Source organism: Peromyscus californicus, unplaced genomic scaffold (assembly GCF_007827085.1).
Source record: "Peromyscus californicus insignis strain IS unplaced genomic scaffold, ASM782708v3 Scaffold_4__1_contigs__length_199733344, whole genome shotgun sequence".
NCBI lineage: Eukaryota > Metazoa > Chordata > Mammalia > Rodentia > Cricetidae > Peromyscus > Peromyscus californicus.
In genome coordinates this window covers 106,091,676-106,118,447 of record NW_026294562.1, presented here as the reverse complement: position 1 = coordinate 106,118,447, position 26,772 = coordinate 106,091,676, and the positions used below count along the sequence as shown (strand labels likewise).

General features: G+C 46.4%; 1 protein-coding gene across 1 annotated transcript in view; it reads left to right on the top strand.

Annotated features, from left to right (window-relative positions):
• The window catches only part of Tenm4 (teneurin transmembrane protein 4), a 735,358-nt gene that overhangs the window by 571,627 nt on the left and 136,959 nt on the right, over positions 1-26,772 (top strand). The window contains 2 exon segments of the mRNA XM_052714273.1: positions 22,923-23,024; positions 25,256-25,450. Coding sequence (XP_052570233.1) covers positions 22,923-23,024; positions 25,256-25,450 — 297 coding nt within the window.

Sequence of the window (26,772 nt, the reverse complement as noted above, 5' to 3'; positions counted from 1 at the left end):
TCTGCTTGTGTTCTCTTCTGTGAAAAACTACCTGAGTGTTACTAGTACAAAGGATCGACTATCAGGCAAAGCAACAGCCGAGCCCATGGGGCCTAGTGGTTAGGAAGTGGACGCGAGTAGTTGTGTTTGCATGCAGACTTGGCCACTTATTAGCAGTGTGACCTTGGACAAGATGCATAACTGATCAGTGCCCAGTTACCTCATCTGAAAAACTGATAATGTTAGCACCCACCTCTTGAGGGAATGATGAAGAGAAATGAACTAATATTTGTAAAATAATCAGAATTATGCTGGCCCATAGGAGTATGTGTTGCTATTATTGGGATAGTCACCCAAGTGTTGCATGTGCTTACCAGGTCCCAGGAAGCAGGAAGTGTTACACATGGGTCACTTAACTTGAAGTTTGTGACAGTCCTAGACAGGCAGAAACAGCTACTATTTCCCCTTATAGATGAAGAAACCAAGTTCAGAGAAACCAACAAACTTGCCCCCAAGCAGCATTCAGCAGAAACAGAGGTAGGATTTGAATTGCATCTAAACAGGTCTGACTGAAGAATCACTGATGTACACTGACCACTCTCAAGTGAGCATCCCTTCCCTAGTCCCCATTTCCCTCCCACCACATGAGGAAGATGTACAGGCTGTGCTGAAATTCTGCTGCTCTCTAGCACTTCCCCATACCAAAGAATGAGTACCCAGGACCATTACTTGGGGGAATGGCTCCTTCAAAATCAAGCCATGGTTCAGTGATGGTGACTTTGACAAGGGCTTGAGCTTGTTCCTAATGCTTAAACAGAGTACTGGACCTTCTTCTACATCAATGACAGGCTCATGAGTGTTATGTGAAGGGCAATAGAAAAAGTGTAAGCCAGAGCTTTCTGAACATCTGGTTTAAGTTTGAGCTGCTGCCTCTTCCTGCCTTTATCTGAGCACACTCATGTTCTGGGCTAATGGAAGCATAGTTTGTTTCAGCCGTGGTTCATATTACATGTCAGCTTGACTTTTTATTTCCATTGGGTGTCACAGGTCAAAAGAACCCCTTCAGGGTGCAAGAGATGGACTGCATAGTTTGAAAACATGAAAAATGACCATAGGCACCAAAACAGGACAGCCAGCATAGTGTCTGCCACAAATGGAACCTGCATTTTTGCAGACCTCTAAACACAAGGTGTTCCTTAGGAAGATTGCATTTGGGGATATTGATGTGTCACTCTTACCTTTCTTTTAAGTGGAGGAAGAAGAAATAAAACCCACTGAGTTTTTCCAAGTTCCAAATACAACCCTGAGTATAATGGAAATACACCAGTTCATTGGAATTCTCATCATGACCTTGTATGGTCAGAATTACTACCCTATTTTTCCAAAATCGGCAGGGAGTTCTGTGTGAGATCACACCCAGGGTCCTAACCCAGTTCATCTGGTTCAGATGCACTCAAATTTCAGATGCTTTTTGAGGGCACCATGTACTATCCTGAGAGCTGACTTGTGTGTACAAGTGATAAAAGCCCTTCTGATGACAATATTGGGTCACAAAGATACTGAAAATAAAACAAAGAAAGAGCAGGGGAAACAGCAGTGTCTATCAAAATGCCATTATTCAACTTCTAGGTTAAATATTATAAATAGTTCTTTAAAATCACTAACCAAGTATGATATATCCACTAGTAGACAATGTCTTAGAAGCTTTGGTCAGTATAGAGAATAACAGAAATAAGAGACTGAGGCAAAATTAGTTATTATTTTTGTGAGGGATGTGTTTATACTTGTAAAAAGCACACACACACACACACACACACACACACACACACACACACACACACATACATACACATCACTAATTGAAAAGCTATTATTTAATAAGGAGCCCAAACATGCAACTGAGGTATAGATAGATTTTTCCAAAGTCAAGGTATTTCCAAAATACCTGAAAAACCACTTGAGCAATACACTAAAAATGTCCTACTCAAGAAAATTAATAAATATTACTATGCCATCTTAATGAGAACTATATAAGACGTGTATGATAAAACTGCAGAGTTTTACTGAGCAATGTAAAACAGAATGTGAATAATGAGGACATATAGCATGTTCCTGGGCTAGGAAGGTTGAAATATTCTGGGATGACAATTTGTAGGTTTGAAAGAATGCCTAAGAGAATCCTAAAGGGAATTGTAGAGATCTGGCAGAACGGTTGAAGACTTCATCTGGAATAGTAGACAGATGAAAACCTAGACTAGCTCTCCAAAGGAAGAATAATGAATGGTAGTCCGTGTTAAAGATCTCACCATATCATATATCTACAATAATTAAAAGAGAATGGGAGCCAAGCTGATTGATGAAACAAAATTGCCTAGAAATACTAACAGTGATACTTTAAAAAATTAGCATTTGAAAAGCAAGAGTTCCAAGTGAGTAGGGAAAAGAAGATTTAGTCAATAGATAGAAATGGAAAAACATCAGCTTATACCAGAAACTGGGGAGTGGTAATGAGGGGAATTGACATGGCTGATGGACATGAACTTGTTTTGTAACCCACAATGTTGTTTCACTATTTACAAGAGAGATTTTCAGAAAACTGTCTGCTTATGGCTGGAGGTGTCGCTCAGTTGTTTAGAATGCTTGCCTGGCATGCATAAAGCCCTGGGTTCAGTCCCCAGCACCACATAAACTAGGTGTGGTAGCTCATGCCCATTAGAGCAGCATTCGGGAGGTAAAGGCTAGAAAAATGTAATGACCCCATCATCAGAAAGAGAAGAGGAGACTCCCACTTCTACCACATGGGCCCTGATTTTCTCTCTTCGGAGCCCCTACTATGCCGACTCTAGTGGTGAGGCCTTAACTCTCCTCAGAGCCCCTCGCGTGACATTGTCTGTCTATCTGTCCATGGCATTGACTCCTTATGTAACCGCAACCATCCATATCAGCGTCCCTCTGGAACATTTCAAAGGTATAAGGATCAGAACCTGCCTAGGTTCAAGGTCAGCCAGAGAAAAAGGAGGCCCTGACTCAAATAAAACAGGAGCTGGAGAGATTGGTCATCAGCTCAGGGCGCTTATTCCACTTACAAAGGGCCTGAGTTTGGTTCCCGGTAACCAGGGCCGCTCATAGCCACCCATAACTCCAACTCCTGGGGATCTCACATCATCTGCTCTACACAGAGATGCACATGTCCATACATACAGACACAGACACACACACACACACACACACACACACACACACACACACACACACACACACACACACACAAATTAGAAATACTAAAAACAAAATCTTTTTTTAAAGAGAAACAAACCAAAAAAGTCCCAAATTCCTAACTTATCTGCCTAGCCTCCAGAAGAATTTGAATTTTCAGCCTCAGATTCAGACTTCAGCTCTTAACATAAGCCAAAAGAATTCCAGATGGACAAAAGAGGTAAATACTTAAATGTCAAACTCAAAGAGGGTAAAACCCAATATCACCTATCCCTGGCCCAGAGAAAGACTTTTAAGCTTTAGAACTCATTGAAGAATTCACAAGGGAAAAAACTGCCAAATGTTTAGATAAATATTTGAAGTTTCCATATGTCTTATAAGCTTATCAAAATAAGAAGAAAAACAGTAAATTGGGAAACTGCTTGCAGTAAATATGGAGAGCAAGAGTTAAAAGCTAATGTGCATATATATGTACATATAATAGTAAAGCTCATAGAGTGGGAATGCCAGTGTATTTCAGGAAAATGGCTAAAGTGAATGTGTAGAAGAAATAAATGGTTTGAGAGGAGCATACATCAAGTATGTTTCCCCTCACTAGTAATCAAGTACAAACTGAAACAATGGTGAGTCAATTTGTTTAACCTCATGAGTGGAATCACTCCAGTAACTACCTGTCCACAGAGTCTGTGGTGTACCTGCACCTGCAGCTGTTACTGGCTGAATTGTGAATTACTATAGCCCTTTGGGAAAACAAGTTGGCTGTTTGTATCAAACCATAAAAATGGTGAACTTCTGAGAGTCTCTCATGAAGAAATAAACCCATAGCCGGAAAAAGCTGCATATTTATCTCAGCCTTGTTTACAAATGAGACAATTTGGAAACAACCCGAAGGCCCAATAATAAGAAAGCACTGAGGTAGATCGTGGTATGTCCACTTATAGAACATTAAATGGTCACTAAAACTCTTACAAAAAGTCTGAAAATAGGAAAACTCTTAAAATGTTTGACCCCAGAAGTAGGACATAGGTGTGGAATTTACAATATAAACACATCTATTTTATCAATACATATCAATGTAATTTGCCTGATCCTGAGGGGATGTGTGAATGTGAACTCACATCTCTTGGCTCTGAAACCACGGCTTTCCCCCACTGCGTGTTCCCTGCTGTGGAGACAAAATGGCTGCATCAAGCCTAGGGTTGGCCAGGCAGGATGGAGGCCGCTGCTTTTCTGAGCTGAGTCCTCCCTGACAGGATGTATGGGAAATGAAACTTTCGTCACCCAGAGACCTCCAACAACTGGGATTTTTCTAAAAGTTCCTCCTCTTCCACTTGGCACAAATGATCAAATGGACAAACAGAGGATCAGGACAAGACCTGTGGGTGAGGTGGTATGGACATACCTGTGTCTTAGCTCTCTGCTGCACATCGGTGTTTGCATGTAAATACTTTAAATATTTTCCTCGTTTTCAGTTGTTTCTTAATGAATTGCATTAAGGAACAGCCCCAATCCCTGAAGCACACCTTCTTTCTAAAGCAGCTTTGCCTGAGGTGAAAGGAAAGCCCCCAGGTGCTCTCTAGAGCCCTGTGCCTGGTGTTAAAGAACATGGAGAAGGCTTAGTGGGGATTCACTTTACAAAAGGAAGCGTATTGTAGAAAATCCTGAGATGTGAAAACCTGAGCCTGCCATTCTGTTTCGGGCATCACCCATGCCAGAAACATGCTAGAAATTTCTGTGTAGTACAGTTCACACGACAGTAATAATCCCTTGCATTGTATAGAGCGTGTGGCTCACTAAACACAGGGACATCATGTTTTCATTTTTTTTGTTTTAATCTTCACAACACAGGAAAGTAGGACGCTACTGGGATTATTGTCCATATTTCATAGCTGGGGCAGCTAAGGTTTGGAAAAGTTAAGGCTCTTAACCAAAAAGGTTTTTGACAGCCATGATCTCAGGAGGTACCTGGACAAGAATTCTCTTAGATGCTATGCTCTTACTTGTGTTTGTCGCCATTCATTCATTCATTCATTCACTCATATGTCACTGTCAGCATGTGTCATATTCACTATGTGTCTCTTCTGCTCCTCCTGTGTGCCTTGCATTCTGCTCTGATGAGGCTGAATGAATTCTGCCCTGGATGCTCTCAAAGTCTCCCAAGGAAGACAGGCTTTGATCAGTAATGCAGTGTGATGACCCAGAGAGGAAAAGCATGGGGTCTAGGGATACTTAACAAGGGATGCTGACCTCATCCGAATAGGAGTCAGGAAAGATTTAACTGTGAGTGTGTGGTGTCTAAGCTGAGGCTTCCAAATGCCAGGTGGGCAGATGAGTGGAGAGGGCAGAGAAGAGGGCTTCAGACAGATGCCTAAGGGTGGCCAGCTTTTAACAGGTGGAGGGAGAACTAGGAAGGAGAGTGAGGATGGGAGACTACAGTGGTCGGAGTACCAGAAAGCATGCCATTTGTAAAGCTGAGGAAAGGAGACTTCAGAACAGAGGACCCAGAAGCTAGTGTCAAATGCAACAGAGTCTCCCCCTATAATGTGAACAATGATTTGAAACAAACAACTGTGTAATAAACACACAAGGTTGAAAGAATGAGACAACGGCCGACAAGACATGTCAGCAGATTTTTGTCAGACAGACAGTGGGGAGAGTGGGTGGATTGGAGAAAGCTGAGCCGTGAGCATGTGTGGTTGGAGAAGTGAGAACACAGTGAGAAGCAGAGTCCAGGTAACTTCTGGAAGGGATGGGGAGAGAGAGCAGGGACCGTGAAGGCGAGAGGAGGCACAGCTGGGAAGTGAGACAGCCGTGTGATAGAGAGGCGGTTGCAGTCAGTCTCCCAGCTATCCTGCCTCACACACAGACAGGGGAACTGAGGCATATTCCTTAGGCATATTCAGAGAGGCTTCATACTCAGGACAACAGGCAGAAGGCACAGTGGGGACAGGGGAGAGTCACACACAGAAAACAGGAAATAAGTGTAAGCTAAATGCAGAAAGTGACATTTCTGGACCCTGTTTTTGACAGCCAAATACATGTCTTCTGTCGAAGGCAGGAGATTATTAGAAAAATAAATTATATGAGGGAATGAAAAGCCCCTATAGATAGTGCCTGCAGGGGATTAGCCACAAAATACAAGAGTCTCCATCCTGCAGTGACAGGCAGCAGCTGGCGGGGCGCTGCTTGTTCTCATCCCTAAATATGAAGAGGCCAGGGGATTATCAGGCATCCGAGCAAATCTTCCAGCAAGTGAGAAAAAGACTAAGCAAATAGGAGAAAATAAAAGAATGAGAAGGAAAGAAATGGTGGGGCCAACTCCAATGATGGGAACTTCAAAGGCAAAGAAGCATCGATCCATCAAGACAGTGGGCGAACGATCTCACTACTCTATAAAACAGGGGCACACAGTCAGTGGGGGATAAATCAGAGAGTATGGAAGGGCCCCGGGACATTAAAAATAGGAATGTTAAAATAAAATCTCCATTAACGGAGTGGATATGGGCTGGAGATAAACGCTAGATAAGACAACTGAAGACTGAATGCATCAGGTCCCCAAGCTGATAGAGAACAGACAAGTGTGTCCTGTCACTGAGGGCCATGGCTTACTGGATCGCAAGTGGCCAGCCCAGTTAAGTTTTCAAAAACCACTCATCTTCCCAAGAGCCCTCAAAGAGGAAGGCCGGAGTCTTCTGAGAGCTTCCCACAGTCCCACACTTGACATGGACAACACTGAAGATTGCCAGCGCTGCTGTGCAAGGTGAACTGTCTATGGGATTTTGAGAAGGCCAATATGAGGGTCACTCTATGCCCAGGTAGACCAAGAGAGCACAGAAGAATGGCTCGAAAGAGCGAGGGGGCACAGACTCCAGGAAAGAAGCTCCTGGAGTGTTGAATAAGAGTAGAGAGGGAGGCTTGGGAGAGAGAGGATCTGTAGCCATTGGGCTCTGAGGTGTTGAGAAGGTCCTTATCTCCATCACCCCTGGAAGGACTAAATGAGTCACATAGATGCTACCTGATGGACAGTAGGCATCATATTGTGTTTTTCCATATATATCTTTAGTCTGAATCCCAGCACAGAAGCTCAGTGAGAAAGCCTGAGGACTGAGCAAACTTTGGGGGAACCTTAGCCCTAGGCCCAGTCCTGTGCTTTCAGCCACCCTGCTTGTAGTTGACCTCAAAAGGCTGTTCAGAGAGAAGACATATTTACAATAGCCAGCACTCAATTTACCTAAAATACAGCTCCCTCCAGCCTCCAGCTTGAACTGTAGGAAGTCTCCCCCGACCCTGTTCCTGGCCTCCATCAGCTGGCTGAGCTGCCCAGCCTCCTTTTATCTACACTAGAAACACAGGAACAGAGATGGGAGGTGTGAGAAACCACAGATTCTAGCCCCGCTTTGGCTCTCACAGAATCTAAGGAAGTGTCCCCCGAGTAAGTCTGAGAAGGAAGCTGTCATTGATGATTGTCTCCAGACTGTGAGCAAACCAGAGGTTGTCAAACCTTCAGGTGACCAGGGCAGTATCCACCATGACCTGAGCACTCTAAGGCTCCTGCATTTACGTACCTGGGGATGCCAGAAAGGCAGAGTGACAGAGGCCTTGTAGCCACTCACACAGACAGAGGTGCTCCCTCTCTGGGATCCATATGAGGGATATCAGCAGGAAGAATCTGCCCTTTGAAGGATTTGGCCCATTTTTCCCCTATACGCTGTTACATCCCTTAGAAGCCTCAATACCCACAAACCCATCCTGCTTCCTAATTACCCCCCAGTTTAAATAAACAGTGAGTAGGCCACAGCTGTCTTGTGGCTTTCCCTGGGTGCACACTGCCTTGGTCACTGGGGCCTACACCCTGCCTGTAGAGATAGAACAGGCCCAGTCATAAAATATATATATCATCCCTTGTCATGAACATCACCAAGGCATTCATGGAGGACAGGACCAGGGCATGGGTGGGGGGTAGGGGCAGGAACTAGCCAGTAGTAAGAGATTTCATGAGAAAGGCCCAGTCAATTAGACTCTTGAAAGTCATCTTTCACAGGAAGAGGAAGTTGTGTCTATGAAATATCTGTGGGTGCCTGGGAGGTCAGAGCTGTAAGGAAGAGGGAACTGAGCATCCACAGTGTGGGCCTGTCCCAGTATGATGTGTGTCCCGCAGGTGGAAGAAACATGATCTCCCATGGACTCAGTTGTGTCTTAAAAATATAAACCATTTCTTTGTGAAGACAGTGAGGGAGCGTTAATTGCTGCTTTCCCAGGCCCACAGCCAGGCTCACTCTTACCCTGGTGTCATAAAGCACATACACCTGCACACACAGCGTATTGCCCCCCCTCCCCACCCCCGATGAAGGTCAGCCAACAGTCAGCTACAAAGCACGGCCCATGGCCCCCTGTCCACAGCTACCGATACTGGAGTGTGTTTGTGTCAGGAGCTTTACACTTACTCTCATTTTCAGACCAGGAAAACAGAAGTGTGGAACAGGAAAGTGACCCCCCTCAAGGTTACATGTGTGTGGCACTATGGAATTAGAAGCCTGGGGTCTTGCTCTTTTAAAGCCCATGCATGATCTTTCCATTGTATCACATAGATTCTGGCGTGGCACATACACGTGTCTTTTCTTTATGAAATTCATTTACCTCTCATGGCTGAGACCTTTATAGCAAGCCCTTCTGAATGCTGGGTATGCTGTATCCTCTTTACCCTGTGACTGCCTCGAAGATATGTGAGTGAGAAAACCAGAATTCAGAGATGCTAGTGAGAGTCAGAGCTGGAATTCCAGTCAGAGGTCATCTTACAGCATAGGTCATACTCAGCTATGAACTAGAGAGCTCTGTCTGTGTGAGCAGTCAAATCGTGCTAGAAGTAGGCTCCTGCCTGAGCAGCCTGAGAAAGTCCAGAGGCTCAGCAAAGAATGAGGACTCCCACTGACCACTGGGTGCTTTGGGCAAGTGGAAAGAACCAAACAAGGGGTTAAAGGAAGGCTGGCCCACCATGGGTGGTGGCAGAATACTCAAGGCTGCTTCACCCAGGCATACAGAGCTCGAGATGTCCAGACTTTTTCCCTGGATACACAGGAGCCCTGACATGCAGAATGTGAGCCTCTCACTGGGCCGGGAACAAGGCAGCCTTCCTCTGTAGGCAAGACCAGTGTTTAAACTACAACCCAGGACAAAGGCAGCTTAAAGGCCTGCCAGTGTCAGTGAGTCAGAAGTGACTGGAAGGTTCTATGCACTTTCCACAGCAGCAGCTATTTCTCAGTTCCTGGCAAGATATGTAGCTATTGTGTTTGCCATGGGGTGGTGTCTGCCTTGAGGCAGAGAGCATGAGCTGTCTAGGTGGTTGGGACAGCTATAAAATATTGAACATGAACATATAACCACATTACCATGATCTCTAATAAGATTTGGTGTCGAGCAGCAGTCCAACTTGGCCTCTGGCCCGTAGATATAGACCCAAGTTATTAGACTGAGTGTTATCTAGTAGATAAATAAGAAAGAAAGATTGTTCAAATCACTGTGTGACTGACCAACACATATTATGATTATTGTAAAGAAAAATCCACCAGAGGCAGAGAATTTATCCATCTTGCTAATCAATTTCTTGTGCTATGTCCTGGTAGAAGCAATTCAAGTCCATAATTCATGGAAACCATGTTGACAGCTCCTACTGAAATAGGGAATGGAGGCCCCACAAAATTTCATTAGGACATGCCCTCCCACGACATGGTTAGCCACTGCTGTTTTGAGCGGAGAACGCAGAAGCAGGTCTAGCTGGATATAATGGGTCCAGTGGAAGGGGATGACAGTGAAACCACAGGCTTGGGAAAAGTTGGCAGAATGGAAATTTAAAGACAAAAAGAAGTTAATAAGGAAACAAGAGGAGGCCGCAGAGCGGGAGCCCAACCTTAACACCGGAGGCCAAGCACACCCGAAGACTTCAGCTGTCATTGTGTTTGTCGCTTGCAGTTCACCAAGGGTGGCCTTGGGACAAAGCAAAGCATCAGTCATAAGGAGGCATAGATGAGTGGCAATGGACCCCTTCCTTTGCAGGAATTTGTTGTCCACTCAGATGTGAGCTTGTAAATGACCACACGGTAGATGCCGTAAGACAAGGGAGAATGGCCTAAATTGCCATTAGGAGAAGAGGCGAGCTCAGTCTCGCTAGGAGAAATCCGAAAGCTTCATGGAGGGGGCATGATATAAATTAGGTCTGGGGTCTGGAGAAACGGCTCAGTGGTCAAGAGCACTTCCTGCTCTTCCAGAGGACCCAGGTTCAGTTCCCAGCACACACTCAAGGCGGCTCACAACTGCTATAGCCCCAGCTCCATAGGATCTGACACCCAAGGGTCTTCTGGCTTTGAGAAAACCCACACAAATGAAGCTACATGACATAAACTCACACAGACACATACACACGTAAGTAAAAAATAAAATAAATCATTGAAAAGAAATAAATTGGATCTGAAGGAAGAGGAGGGCAAAGAGGGGATTAATGGGGGAATTTTATCAGCATTGACTGCCCCAGGGAAGCTGAGAAGGGTGAGTGGACTCAAGAGGCAGGATTATGGGGAGGAACTAGACTATAGCGTGAGAAGGGTGACCTTTGAGGCAAAGAGATGTGTTTGGGTTCCGTTTTGTTTGGGGACTAGGGATTGAACCCAGGCCTCAGGCATGCTAAACACTCACTCTATAGCAGAGCTAGACCCCAAAGAATGCCATGTGAAAGGGCAGTAAAAAACACCTTCCTTGTGTTTCCTAAAGTGTAGCTCTCAAGATTCTGTGAGATGGCACAGGTTATTTCAGAAATCACGGGTTTACTCAAGTGAGCTGATAGAGCTGTAATTAGGGATGGCGAGTCATTGTTTCATAGTGATATTAAATATTCTGTTTTAAATAAATTTGCTTCAGAAACTCAACAATTCAAAGAAATGCTAAGTGAACAATAGGACAGATGGTATGTGACTGTGACACCCAAACAAGTCACTGTGGGGGGACCCTGCTCCAGACCCCATGGCCTTTCGGAAGCTTGGGACCAGGCAGGTGGCAGGAAGCTAGGAAGCTTCAGAGTGCACATGGTTGACCACGGGGGTCTGGACCTCCCCTAAATGCAAGCAGATTGCTATCACATCACTGCTTCTAGTTTTAAAACAAAAACCAGCGTTAAGATTTTCCCCAGAAATCTCCTTGTTGAAAAATCCTGGCATCTAATTCAAGTTTTCAAAAACACTATACAAACAAATGTGTCCAGAGGGGTCCCATTGGTGAAGCCTGCTCCAGATGGTGAGAAAGAGACTCCATCCCAGACTGACAGCTCTGCCTGCCATAGCATGGAGGTGTGAAAGGGGAAGGCTAACAAGCAAAGACCACACAGATCACTGATGCAGGGGTCTGGGCTGGAGGTAACTCAGGCTTGGACAGCTCTACTTCTGAAGTAAGGGATTTAGTCGGTTAGATTGGGGGAGATTTTTGTTGTGAGTAGATGCGTCTGTGTTCTTGTGTGGGGATACAGGTGTGCGCATGAGGGGATAAGGATGTTGGTTCTCACTTTTCCTCCTTAACGGAGACAGGCTCTCCTTGCTGAAGTAAGAGCCTGACTAGCTGGTCCTGGAGCTTCTTAAAATGTCCTTGCCTTTGCCTCCCAGTTCCCCAGTGGCACGCCCTGGGATTTACTGACACTTGCACAATGTGTCTGGCTTGAATGTGGAGACCTGAACTCAGCTCTTCAGGCTTGGCAGCAAACACTTTTACCCTCTGAGGCATCCTCAGAGCCACCCAAAGGTGTTTTTACCCTGGGCCATGTAAGTCATCCTCAATTAGTTGTATGGATCTTCCAAAGTAATTGTCCTGACCTCAGGCAAGAGGGAGACTTGGTTTTCTGTGTGATCCATAAGCAGAAGAGAACGCCTTGGTGAGTAGCCTAGATAAATGATTGGGGAATCATTAGCATCACCCCCACCCCCACCTCCAAGCCTGTTCCTGTTCCTTCATTGTCTGTCAGCCTGGAATAATTCCACACAAAGTGATGCTCATTAGATGGAAGTCTCTAGCCAGCAGCTGAGTCGAGCTTTTTAGAAAGCTGATTTCTTAAGTAATTTGTCCCAAAGACAGGCTTGACATGAAGTTGGCAAGATGATTAGCAGGTCACTGCGTGGGAGCACCAAAAAAAAAAAAAAAAAAAAAAAAGACTATTCTGGATCTGGCTCTTGCTTGGCCTCCATTCTCCCCGGAGCTGCTTAGCATTTCAAAAGGCAGTCTATTCTGGAAGCTACTCACATGGTAGCTCCTGGAGGACCAGGCCCTCCTCTTTGGAACTGGGCCACAAGTTCTCTTGCATCCTTGGGTTCTTTGCATCTTCCTGCCACTTCTGGCTTGTCTTCACCCTCCTGTGTATAAAGTGCCATCCTTGCTGTCCTCAGCATGGGGCCTAGGCCTTTGGCCTCAGCACCACCCGGGCCCCTACCTCTCTACCTTAAACTATCACATTGAAAACTCAAGGGGTAGAGCCCATGGTCTCTATGTTCTAACAAGCTTTGAGATGGCTGATGTAGACCAAAGGTTGGAAATCGCTGCTCTCACATAGAAGCAGGCCGCTATTCCGAAGGACCTCTGGACCAGGCATATGTTTGGCAGTAGGTGAGTGGTCGCTGAAGAGTGACCTGACACTTGGGTATAGTGAGTAGGAGGAAGAGTGTTCCGAAGACTGCCCTGATAAACTGGGGGTGGGGGTGGAGTAAAAGGAAAGGAGAAAGCCAGATTGCAGGCTTGTGCTTGCTCTCTGTCTCTGTCTCTGTCTCTGTCTCTGTCTCTGTCTCTGTCTCTCTCTCTCTCTCTCTCTCTCTCTCCTTTTCTCTTTCTCTCCTTCCTAGCTGCTGTGATCTAAATTGTTTTGCTCACTCCCACCCTCCCTCCCCACTTTGATGGAATGATTCCTAAAACCGTGAGCCACGATAAACAATTTCTCCGCTTATAATGGGTGTTCAGTCAAAGTAAAAACAAACAAACAAATACACCAGTGATCCTTGAGAACAAGAAGCAGGCTTTGGGGTTTCCTGACAGCATTAGCTTGATGAATGAATGATTAGAGAATAAGGACTCGATACTAGACAGGCTACACCTGTGAGTGCTTCCGGCTGTGTGCTCAGTTTGGAATGATAGTAGGCCTTTGGTAAATGATCAAAACCCAAACTGTCTCTTGTTGGGGTTTACTGGGCTGTGCATATCTTCTAGGCAGTCTGGATTCTGTACCTATGAGATTAAAGATAAAAAGGGTGACACAGGCAGTTGTACAGGAGACCCCCTAGGTGAAAGGGGAGTAGAATAACCCAAGTTCAATACTAGTCTGACACCGAGCTTCAGAAAGTTGGGCAAGTTCTCTGGGCCTGCATGTTCTCCCCATGTATAAAATGGGGGGGGGGGTGAGCACTGTGCTTTACTTCTTACATGTGAGGAATGCATCCACATGTCCTACATAAGGAACGATGACCCTTTACTCATAGGGACCAAGTATACCTGTGTGTGGAAATGCTATAAAAACACTACGTTCTGCACTTGGCAGTTTTACTCCAAGCCTGCAGAGTCAGGTATGGCGACCCCAAGAAGAGGCACTGGTGAGTGTATGATGTCCTGGGCTTCTCTCAGTTGCCAGTGGTAAAAGCACACTCAGGTGACCTCAAGGAAAAGCCAGCTTGGCAGTAGAGTCATTTCCCAAAGCGCTGTGGGCTGGGGCTGAGGGCACTGAAGAGCCTCTGGGAATCGGGCATCTTGAGAACTCCTGTCTCCGTAGGCCTTGCTTGCCCTCAGTCCTGGCTTCTCTCAGCTAACAGCCTGGCATCCTGGCTTCCTCTGTCTGGGTTCCTCCTTAGCCAGAGTGGCCTTTCCAAGTCCTCTCTTTCCTTTTTTCTTCTTCTTCTTCTTTTTTTTTTTTTTTACTTTTCTGTTTGTTTATTTCTTGAGACAGGGTATCATGTAGCCCTCAAATTCACTGTGTACCCAAGGATGACTTGGAGCTTCTGACCCTCCTGCCTCACCTCCTAAGTACTGGGATTGGTTCCTCGCTTTATTTAGACTTTTGCTCCCACCACCAAACACCACATTCCCAATCTTTAAAGTATATTTTCAGTTTTAAATGACACAGAATACTTGCACAAAAGGGTAATGTGGTGGTGTCTCTATGCATGTACACAATGTGTAATGACCAGATCCTTGCAATTAGTATATCTCTCACTCCAAACATTTATGATTTCTTTGACAAATGTTGAGTGCTGTCAATGTCCTTTCTACTAGCTGTTTGGAAGTATAAAATTAATTGTTGTCAACCCCAGTTACCTTGTGGTGCTAGCAAATGTTGGTGTTATTCATCCTTTCTAGTTGATCTCTTGTAGTTTGAATATGAAAAAGCAAGATCCTGATTGGTCCAAAACAGTAGCTTGAGACCCAGACTGGGGTTCAACTTGTAAATGGGCTCTCCCTGCAGGAGATGCTTGGCCTAGTCCAGACAACTATAGACAGAGGAAGGGTGATGTTATGCAGCCTGCCTGCACCTGTTGCTTTGGAAGAAACTTGAATGGAGTATTGGTTGCCAGAAGCACCTGTGGGTAAAAGATCCCAGGAAGGAAAGGTCCCTCTGAGCACTGACCCCTCAGCCCTCCTCTGCATTCCTGCTATTGAGTGACACAGCGCTTATCAGTCTCTGTCACCACTTGGCCTGCATCTCAGGGCCTCTTCAGCACCTGCTCTCAGTCAAAGCAGGACAGTACACATGTCCTTTTCTCTGGAAAGGTTGTGGAACCAGAGTGAGCAGCCTGCCTGTGACACCCGAGAAAGCCACTGCCAACAGACCCAGGAACAGAGGCCAGGCTCAGCCAGTGGCGGTCAGTGAGTCCAGTGGTCCAGTAGATGGTAGAGTCTGCCCTGAAATGAGCAAACTCCTTCTCCACCCACAAACCACAAACGTCAGGATGATTTTCTCAGGCTTTTCATTGACTGATATAGTTTCCATAGAGTCAACTGGGATTGACTCACTGGGTTTTGGATGTTAGACTTCACAAATCACCTTGGTCATCATCTTCACTAGAATACCTCCAAAGCCAGAGCAGTTCCCCCACAAATACTTGCTAAGCAAATTAAATAAACATTGGAAATTGAAAGATAGGGCCTGAGACAGGAAGAGACTGGGCCAGGGTCACTTAAAACTCTGGTGGCAGGAGCAGGAAAGGAGCCCAAGTTTCTTGGTATATCTAGCATGTTCTTTTATACAATGGTTCATACCTTAAGTTTCAGGCTTTATATTTAACCGCCCATCCAAGATATCCCCACCAGTCATTAGTGTATCCCCTGCTTGAATGTATCTAGAGACTGAAAATGTATGACCTTGTTCTAGCTACTTTCTATTGCTATGATAAGCACCATGACCAAACGCAACTTGGGGAGGAATGGGTTTATTGGGCTTACAGGTAACAGTCCATCATCAGCGGGGAGCCAAGGCAGGAACTCAAGACATAAACTTGGAGGCAAGAACTGAATCAGAGACCATGGAGGAACATTGCTTACTGCCTTGCTCTCCATGACTTTCTCAGCTTTCTTTCTAATACAGTTCAGGACCATTTGCCCAGGGGTGCTACCACCCATAGGGAACTGGACCCTCTCACATCAACCGTTAATCAAGAAAATGACCCACAGACATGCCCATAGGCCAGTGTGATGGAGGCAATTCCTCAGCTGAGGTGTGATCTTCCCAGGTGGCTCCAGTTTGTGTCAAGTTGACAAAAACTAACCAGCATGGGCCATGCACCATTCATTCAGTCCTTTGGCTAGCAAGCATTCAGCAAACCCCTGCTTTGTATTGAGGGTGATACTGTAGATTGAAAGGATGTGTACACATCCTGTCTTCAGTCCTCGGTATTTGGACAGACATTTGCACATAAGTAGAACGCAACCCAACCAGGAAGTAGGGCTCTGCCCTGACTCATACAAAGCCAGTTTCCCAGACTATAGATAGTCCTTACTCATTGGATAGGTCAGCCTATCAGGGCCACAGAGCAAAATCTCCTTCTCATTTCATGTAATGTATGTATTTTAAACGAAGGTCATACTGCCTGAGATCAATTCTCAATCCCTTCAAGAATTCCTTCTTTGAAATGTGGCTTCGGCTTTCCTTATCTTTCCTCCTGTTCCTTGGTGAGCATGCCCTGGCTTATCTTATCAGTCTCTTCAATGTGGCTGCCAGATGTGAACTTCTGAACTCTAAATATGATCTGAGAATGCAGCAAGTCCAGCTGTGAGCTTCCTGTCACTGCCTTCATTCTAAGCAGCGTACAGAAGAACAGAGGCAAGGAAAGGTCTTTTCTTCAATGCTCCCCTGTCCTCTCCAGCCTGACCGCTGTGCCGTGCCTTACTCTCGGACCTTCCTCCCCTTCTACATCAGGTCCCTGCCTAGTTGCCAACACGGCAAGTGTCGTTGACCATTTTGATTTGAGTTTAACCCTCATCAGGCTCTTTGGGAAACCAGACATGGCGTCTGTCTTTAAGGAACTCATCATCTTGCTGGTGGAATTTGATTTCACCCAAAGAAATAATGAAGGAAGAGCCAAGACATATAAAGCTGAGGGAAGACTTTTTTCCTAGACCCCTCCTCAGAGCGTCTCTGTCATGGTTTGGTAGACTTCTGGGTTTGACTGAAAACAGGTCTCCCAGCTCAAATGCCAGCGTAGGGCTGGCATCAAGCCCAGGCTGTCAGGGGTTCTGTCAAGTTTTTGTCATTGTGTTGACCTAGACGGCTGCAGGCAGAAGACCTTTGGATTCAATCATCTGCAAAGAAAGCTGGAGTGCCTTCTGGGACCGACACCTCACAGGCCACAGGACAGCTTTCCAGCACCTGGCGCCTGCCCAGTGCCAATCTGGAAAACACGGGAGAAAAGTTCTTTTAGGTGTTGGCATGAGTGTGCCGGAGTTGGGGCTTGAGAGAGACAACAGGTTTAATTTGCTTTGACAATGCTTTCCCCAGGAGAAAATTTACCCCAACACCCTGCCCCCTGCACACTAGGAACATGGATTGTTTGCTTTCTCATTTTTACCATGAGGAGTTTCTCTGTGTTTTGCATGTGTGTGTGTTTACCCTCTAATAATAATAATCTCCTTATTTGGATTTATTAGACCAAATGAGTGTTTTGTTTTAGTTCACAAATGGAAGATATGTGTCTATTTTCCTTAAAGACCAACTCAGCCAGGTCCTGGGCCAACTACTTTACTTGTACAATATGACCCTGTTTATTCTCTATGATAACTCTCCAAAATAGGCACTGTTCTGTTACTAACCCCACTTCACAAAGGAAGATGGAGAGGTGTCATAGGAGACAACCTGGTTCCAGAGTCCGCTGTGTTTTGTCTCAGGCCTTACAGCACTTCCCAGGTCGTGATTCACTTACCAGCTTTACCTTCTTAGAGAACTTGAACAACTAACTTCAGCTCTCAGTCTCCATTTAAACTGCAAACTGATTGGCCATGATACCTATTTTTTCAATTATTGTAAGGACTGAGATAGACTGTGGGACTGTGTGTTTATAGGTTCATTGAACAGGATGAAATGTAAGGACTGAGTTAGACTATATGACTGTGTGTTTATAGGTTCATTGAACAGGTTGAATTGCCGCCTCAGACTCTTCTCTCAACCAGGACCTAAGGTAGAATTAAATACTAAGATTGCCATCTCTTCTGTTTTGTTTCTCCTTTTGGTTGCTCATCATAAACTGAGCTCAGTCTTTGTCAGAAACAAACGGGATGGAACAGATGTAACATGAAGTGTAAATTTCACTAGCTAAAGTCAAGACCATGTCTTGAGGTCCACGTTCAATCTTGTCTACAGCATTAGCTGTCATCATCCTACAGAGCAGCCAGAAGTAGGCATCAGAAGGTTGGACCACTGCTTAGGTAATAGGTAAGCCTTCATTCCTCAGCCAAGTTCTCAACGAGTCTCAGACACCTATCTTTACAGCTTAGGGAGAGACACAGAAATAGAAAGAAAATGGGGGTAGTGAGCCCAGGCTCAGACACATCGGAGGGGAACAGAGAGATGAGGATGCTGAGAGGCCCTCCTTGTCTTTGGTGAAGGGTCCAACACCATTCTCTGAGGGCCATAGGGTTCTGGTTGCTCAAACCAGGACCACAAGCAAATGTGTCCATTATGGCCATCCCTGGTGTGAGCTGGTAGAGGAGATGCCCCCTTCCCTTGCATTATCATGGCCCTGGGAAAAGGAGGCTCCTGAGTCCCTCCCATTCTCCTCCTCTAGTCTATAGTTTCCTTGGTGGTGCCTTAGAAAACCATAGAAGGAGCAAATGCAGGCAGGACTTCCCATGTATCTGCCTTCAAAGGACTTCAGTGTCATATGGGACCGTATGACTATGTTGAGGATTTGATTCCAATAAGAAGTTATCAGTAAACAGAATAGACCCTACAGTGGAATACCCACTATCTATGTCATGAATCCCTCCCTCCCAAAACCTCCTTGTGCTGGGGGTCGGGGGGTACCTTTGTCCTTTTTCCCTTTGAAGATGCCCCTTTGTATCTGCAGCAATATTGTGCTCAGCATCCACAGGACATTCCCACTCTCAACCCTTGTCCGGAGAAAGAGCAAAGAAACTTTTAAGCTTTACATTCCAAGATTGATGGAAGAGAAAACAAATGCCTGAAGATCTCCTACCAAGGCCCACTGCTCTGATAGAAAACAAAAAGCCAGGGCGAAAAGGCCTGCATTGTCCAGCATGCCATACACTCAATTGTGAAAACCGGGTCCTCACAGGCAGCTGGACTCTTAATTCCAATTCAGGCAGATCTGAAGGTATACCTTCTGCTAAACAAAAGCATCTGGAGTGTGAGCATAAGCAGTGCAGAAGGAATGCAGGGCAGAGACTCACCACACACTGATTGGGAACATAAAACAGGTTTGCGTGGTAAAGTTCACACTTCTCGGGAGTCTGTGATGGTCACGTCTCCCCCAGACTTTAGCACAGAGATATGCTAGGTGGTCAGTGGATCTTAACCTTTCTTTTTCTGTCTGCATTTTTAAAAAATGTGTGTGAATGTTTTGCCTGCATGTATGCATGGGCACCATATGCATGCAGTGTCCACAGAAGCCGGAAGAGGGCATCCAATCCCCTAGAACTGGGGTTACAGATGATTGTAAGCCACCATGTGGTTGCTGGGTACTGAACTCGGGTCCTCTGCAAGAGCATCAAGTTCGTTTCACTGCTGAGCTATCTCTCCAGCATCTTAAGTAGATCCCAGGTTGCTGAAATTCCTCTGTGTGGAAGAAAATCTATACACATAAACATTTTATCAAAAGCAAATATTCCCAAATGACTCCCTTCCGTTTCACAGTGCCCTCTTCAAATTATTCTGTGTCTCTTAGAATGTACGCCTTCCCCAACACTAACAGATCAGGACAAATTTTTAAGCATCCCGGCTTCCATTCTGTCAGATTTAGCAACTGACACTATACTGAGTCCCAGAAAAATATGCTTTCCTCACTCAATTACAGCAAACTGTTTTTGGCAGGTAATAAACAGGTTTATGTCTTGCAGACTTCATAAAATCAGAATCTACAAAGTGTAGGCTAGTCACCTGCAAGCGGGTCCTGTTGAAATGCAGCTAGTGGTTCATGTGAGTTTGTTGAGAGGTATAGCCCATGTCTTTGGCTTGAGAAAGACTGAACTACAGCATTTTCGATCTGGGAGACCCCCTAGTGAATTCCTTCAGCGAGAGCATCAGAAGTAGACCGGGAGCCTTGTGTGGCTTAGATTCCAGGGTAAATACCCAGATGAATAAAGTCAGTTTCTAAACTCGAAGGTTCGTAGTCAACAAAGTTGACCATATGGTGTTTCCATGGTGATGGGAACTTGGCCTGCTGAAGCTGCCAAGAAGGCTTCTCAGAGGTTGTGGCATTAGGATTAGCTCTGGAAGAGGAACAGAAGTGGAAACAGGGACATATGGGAGGAATGAGCACAATGATGAGGAGACAGGTAGGGGAAGACCCAAGGCCGTGGCCCCCAGCCATTCCAGAGCATAAGGAGATGCAGAACCAGGCCCTCTGCCTCCATGTGCAAGGCTGCTGCACCGGGCTGCTGCACCAGGCCGGGGAGCCTGTCCCTCCCATTATACAGTTAGCAGTAGCTTAAAGGAAGACTCACCTGACCTTGAACTTTACTCAAACTCTTGGGTTTTAAAACAACATTCAGAATGATATTTCTTGAGTGGTTTTTATTTAGAAATGTATTTAGGAAGACAGTACTGATTTAAACACCTAAGAACATGGACTCTCTCAGGAAAAGCCTGTGGAAAATAGAAAAACGCTCAGACCCTGGCCCACAAGCCTCTCTCTTTCACAACCCAGACAGACCGCTTAGCCCTGAAGTGAGGCCACACGTGAGAAGTGCCTCTTGTTCCCATTTCTGTATTCTCAAGTTCTGAAGGTTCTAGAAGGTTCTCTCCTTCCATTGGCTCCTTTACTGCCTTCACTGGTGGCCTTGCCCCAACCCCCTGGCTTCTGTTATAGAATGAGTTCCGGCAAGCCCCAGGGAACATGCCTCATGGTGCTGAGAACCGAAACCAGGGCTTCTGCAGGAGCAATGTGTGCTCCAGCCCCGAGGAAACCCTTTCTGTGCCTCCTACTCCTCTTCTGGGTCGCCAGGCTACCATCCAAGCCCTCTGTCCCAGCATTGCCGTTGTATCCTGAGCACTTTGCTGCATTTGGGCTCTGATACCCTCTCTATCCAACTGATCTCCTCACTCACTATAATCGCTACAATTTGAAAACAGGAAACAGTCTCAGGGAGTCACCTGTACCATCACCTTCACTGTATAAACAGGAAAGTGAGGTTCAGAGAGGGGAGGATAGTGGAGCCATCTCTTCAGCCCTCAGTCTTGGATTCTTGATGGATCCTTGTGAGCTAAGAAGAACTGAATCCTTAATCCTGCCTGCCCTACCAGCCGACTCCTTTCATTTTTCCTCCACCAGCTCAGTCTGTGGGTCGATGCCCAGCCTCTGAGTCTCGGTTTCCCTTCTGTTGAGTGAGTACATAGAAATTAATGGTCTCTTCGAGTCCTTCAACCTCTGAAAGTTCTAGAATTCTCTGCCCTTCCCTGGTTCCTCTGCTGCCTTGGTGGTTACTTCAGATGCCTGGCTTCTGCTGTGGAATGAGTTTCTGCGGGGCCTAAAGAGTGTGGCATCATGGACAGAGTATAAGCTTGAAGTCCTAAAGCATGTACTCAAATCCTGCCTCTGTGACTGTTCTCCGTGACCTTCAGCAAATTGTTTCATCTCTCTTGGTTGTTTTTTCTTTCTGATGAAATGGAAACTGTGTGTGTGTGTGTGTGTGTGTGTGTGTGTGTGTGTGTGTGTGTGTGTATGCCAGATTTGGTAACAGTGACGTAAAACAGATTTGTGGGACTACGTGGCCCGAGCAGATGTTCTGAGCACAGTTGTTTGTGCCTTGTCCTGCACCCAGAATTATTGACAAGTGACTATTCTCAATGGACCATTTTTGTAGATATTCTGTTTACTAATTAGAGCAACAAACTGCTTCATATTTTATTAAAGTCTTTCTGAAATCAATTGTGCTTCCTTGACACGTCACACAAAGTATTTGTCAGAGGTCCTTAGGAGAGTCAGAGGAAGAAACAGTCCACTCAAAAGTGGGCTGGGTGGCTGAGTGAGGGGAGGAGGGAAAGGTCTGTGCCTTTCGACAGAGCATTGATTTCTCATGCAGCCAGTGGAGGGTTTTTAATACCAGAATAACAGCATCAAGTTCACATCACAGAGATCTATCAGGCTATCAGGTGAAGACACTGGAGAACAGAGAATGTTAAAAAGAGCCAGGCAGTGGGGGCACATGCCTTTAATCCCAGCATTCAGGAGGCAGAGCCAGGCAGATCTCTGTGAGTTCGAGGCCAGCCTGGTCTACAGAGCGAGATCCAGGACAGGCACCAGAGCTACACAGAGAAACCTTGTCTTGAAGAGAGAGAGACAGAGAGACAGAGAGAGAGACGGGGGGGAGAGAGAGAGAGAGAGAGAGAGAGAGAGAGAGAGAGAGAGAGAGAGAGAGAGAGAGAATGTTAAAAGGCCACCCACAGGCTGCCATAGAGTCCCAGCTAGAGGCGGGGTGATGGTGCAGGCGCAGAGGGGTAGTTGGATATATGGGAAGTGGAAGAGAAGGCAGGAGAAGACATGCTTGTGCATACATGGAATAGAACTAAAGATAACTACTGTTCATAAGTCATACTTCCTCCAACAATGTTTAGCTGCAGTGCTAACCTATTTATAAAGATACATCAATGATTTTTAAAACTGTGGCACAGGGCTGGGGATGTGACTCAGTGGGTAGAGTGCAGGCCTACCATGCACAGAGCTCTGGGTTCCATCCTCAGCACTGCATAAAACGGGGTGTGGTTGTGCACACCTGTAGTCCCAAGGTGGAGATAGGAGGATCCAAAGTTCAAGGTTATCCTCCACTACATAGCAAGTTCAAGGTCAGCTTGGACTACTTGAGTCCCTGTCTCAGAAAAGTGTGTGTGTGTGTGTGTGTGTGTGTGTGTGTGTGTGTGTGTGTGTGTGTGTGTGCATGTGCGTGCGCATGCACGCATGTGTTCAGGTGGGTCTTGGCACTCAAGAGTCTGGACCTGGGCTCTGCAGCATGAAGCTGTCTCCTCCCTCATCTCTCCCTCTCTTCTCTTCTAGAATCAGTGGATAACTGCCCCAGCAACTGCTACGGTAATGGTGACTGCATCTCAGGGACCTGCCACTGCTTCCTGGGTTTTCTGGGCCCTGACTGCGGCCGAGGTGAGCACTTACATGGGCCTAGGGGTAACTACTTCCCAGACACTATGGATGTCTGGGGTGCACTTTTCAGAGGGGGCTTCAGACTCAAGCTGACTCCTGAGGTGCCTCGGAAGGACTGCCAAGAGCCATTCCTCAGCAGCCTGTGGAAGGGAGCTGGCAGGGTGAGCCACACCCTATCAGCTATTGGTATCCAGCTGTGGACAACACGGGATAGGCCAGGACAGGAAGCACTGTGTTCCTTACTGGAACAATGAGAGTGGAGAAGGGGGTTCCTTTGAAAAATTGATTCCGTCTTTAGAGGGACCATCAGCCCTTGTCAAGCACCTTTGATGTCCCTTCTCTCTGACCTGTGGGTGGGAAGCACATGGAGCCACTCCACTTTTGTACAGCACAGGCGGAACCTCATCTAAGACGCCAGCAGAGGGATTTGGACATCTGGCCTCTCCTCTCATGCATACCCTAATGCTACCTTCTGTAGATGTAACCAACCGTCTTATTAAATAAGAAACACAGAGCCAATTCAGAGAAGAAAGCCAAGAGGTCAGAACTAAGAGCCTCACCCTTCCTGATTCAGGGATCCTCTCCAGCCAAGAGAGCTCTCCGAAAAGGACCTACTTCCTGTGTGTATGTCTTTAAAGTCTTCCTGTTCTGCCTTCTCATTGGTTGTAAACCCAAACATGTGACTGCCTCGTCACTGCCTGAATGTACCGCCCTCCAGGTCCTTAAAGGCGTGCGCCACCGCCACCACGCACTTGCTATGGCTCTAATAGCTCTGACCCCCAGACAACTTTATTTATTAACATACAATTAAAATCACATTTCAGTACAAGTAAAATACCACCACAACCTTCAGTGTAACACTGATAAAGACAACAACTTTTGAGACAGTCTCAAGGCTACCTGAGACCTACTGTGTGCTTTTGGCCTTCATTTTTGTCCCAGGAGCATGAACAGGGAAATTTCTAGAGATCTGTGGTCCTGAGAACTTGGTGTTCTCCACGGGAAAACCAAAATGGCCTCTTGTCTCGGTTTCTCCATCTCTCTACCCAGAAGCCACTGGCTTCATGTTCATTTAGGAAGTCTGTGCTGTGCCGGAAGCTAGACTTACCCCACTCACCAGGCCTGGAGCTCCCAGGCTGTTCTGTGAGAGTAAACCAACTATTAGAAAGCAGCATTGGGATCCCTGAAATAGAGGCAGCAAGTTAAGGGTGGGTATCTCAGCCAGGCAGGAGGAAGTTCCACTCAGAAAGGTATAGAGAAGAGATGGGGTTGGACCTGACTCTGAGGCTTGTGAAGTTCAAAAATGGAAAGCAGAGATGATTGCCCAGGCCAAGGCTATAGCAGCCTAGAAATTCTATCCAGGGTATAGCTCTGGGGACTCTGCTAAATAGACTTGCATAGAGACAGCCACACTGGCAGCCTGGGAAGCGTGGCGATTGCCTGCTGAGTGCTCTCAGAAAGGAAAGAAGCCAGGTGGGGCACAGTGAAGGTGTGCAGAGGGAGCTGAGTCATTCCTTCTAAGGAGAATTACCATCTCTTTCCATACACATTTCAAGTTAAGAGTCGCGTATATAACAGCCTTATTGTATCCCAGGTACGGGCGAGTACTTACACCACAATGCAGTATAATTTATCCTTATATAATGTTCTTCCTAGAGATGATCACAAAACCTTTATGCTAAGAGGCAGAGTGGAAACATACTTTAGATTGGGCTAAATTGGGCTCTGTTCTTCTCTTGAGGGGCTGGAATGTAAGGGGCTGGAATGGGGGTCTGAAAGACAAGGAAAGCAGAGACTTACCAGGGTTAGTGATGTTGCAGTGGCGGGGTTGGGGGTGGGGTGACAACAGAGAGCTAACAGGAGAGTGCTGGAAGGGTGATGCAGGCAGCCAGGAGCCCCAGACACTGTCTTTTCCAGTGGTAATAAGGAACAGATGCCAGCCTCCTGTCTAAAGCTCCTGGCAGCCAGGGCGCTCCATCTGAATCTGCGGAGGCTGGAGGAACCGGTAGCACCTCTGACAGCTGCTGGCCTTGCATCACACACCTTCCCTTCCAATTCCAGAGGTGTTTCAGCTGGGATGAAGGCACACAAGGGAAGTGGATGATGGGCACACACGGGCGTTTCCGACAAAGCAATTGAGGCTAGCGGCCAAGCTGAGGGGAGGGGGAACGGAGACCCAGGGCAAGGTGCTGGGTAGTGATTCACCCTGGCTCCCGGTGCTGTCTCTTCAGCTTCCTGTCCTGTGCTGTGCAGTGGGAATGGCCAGTACATGAAGGGCAGGTGCCTATGCCACAGTGGCTGGAAGGGTGCCGAGTGTGACGTGCCCACCAACCAATGCATCGATGTGGCCTGCAGCAGCCATGGCACCTGCATCATGGGCACCTGCATCTGCAACCCTGGCTACAAGGGCGAGAGCTGTGAGGAAGGTAAGACTCACACAGGCTTGCCTCTAAGGTGGAGGCCAGCACACAGTATGGGATAGCTTTTAATGTTTGGAAGTCCGATTACACATCTGAGTCCCGGTTCAGTCTCTTCTTCCATAAAGCGCGGCTACCTTCCTCAGGGGCCCACTGTGAGGACTGAATTAAATAGCCCATATCAAGCACTTAGCTCAGTGGCTGACACCTAGTAATGCTCCGTAAATGTGGCTGTGATATTAGTAGCATTATTCTGGGGATGACCAAGTTTCACCTTCTTGTCTTCATCCGCAGTTTGGAAATGGATGGACTTTGCCATTTGTCAATGTAGGCACTTACCGTCACCACCTCCTGTTTCCTACCTCCCTAGTGGGAGGGAGAGGTTCCTAAGAAGGCTAGTCTTCTAAACCCATTTAGTATTTAATGGAGACCCTTCATTTACAGCACCATTCTTAAAAGAGAGAACGTTAACAGACCTAAAGTAGGAAGCCAGGCGGGATCGATGTCTGAAAGGCATTTCCTGTCTCAGTTGCACATAGCCCTCCAGTGAGCCAGTGGGGCCTGATGTAGACCCCCGTAGCTTTGGGGATGATAGGAGCTATTGAGAGAGGAGAGCAGTCTCCAGAACAAAGGAACCTGGTTTTCCTTACCCTGAGCTTGAAGATCTTCCGCTCTCCCTTTCTTCTGATCATGTGAGGTAGAGACCCTTCAGAGGAGAGACTCCTACTAGAACTAGACTGTCCTACCTGAGCCCTGCCCATGTCTTGTTCCCCCAGACAGAAGGACACTGGACAGTGCCCCAGAGCTGTGGGATATTTTTTCAAAGAGAAAAAAATAATAATAATATTTGGAACTTTGATTTACGTTATCTATTTGAAATGAAGTGTTTTTCTTCCCGGTCTACTTTCTGAAGAGGGCCATCTGGGACTGATTTCTTTTATTATTTCTTTTTCTCTGGTAAAAACGTGCTTGCGCAGCCTCGTGTTTATAATAATGGTTTTGGGGGGTTCTACCTCCTCCTCCTCCCTCCTCCTTGCCCTCCTCCCTGGGCTCTGTTGCTAACAGGTTCCCCCTGTTTATAAAACATCAGCTAACAAGCCTGCTCTTTTCTCCCTCTTCCTTCTTCTGAAGTTTATGGCCCCATATTTTTTAAAGCTTGAAAGGAGCCAAGGGTGGGATGCTTGAAGGGGATGCGGGGAGGGGCAGGAGAGTGCAAACTTAGATCTTTTGCAGTGAAAAGTGAGACGCTGCCTTCTAGGTCCTGAAGGGCATCTAATGGCTTGTGTGGTCACTGAGGCATGGAACGTTTTGGGGGAAAAGCCTGTGCTTGC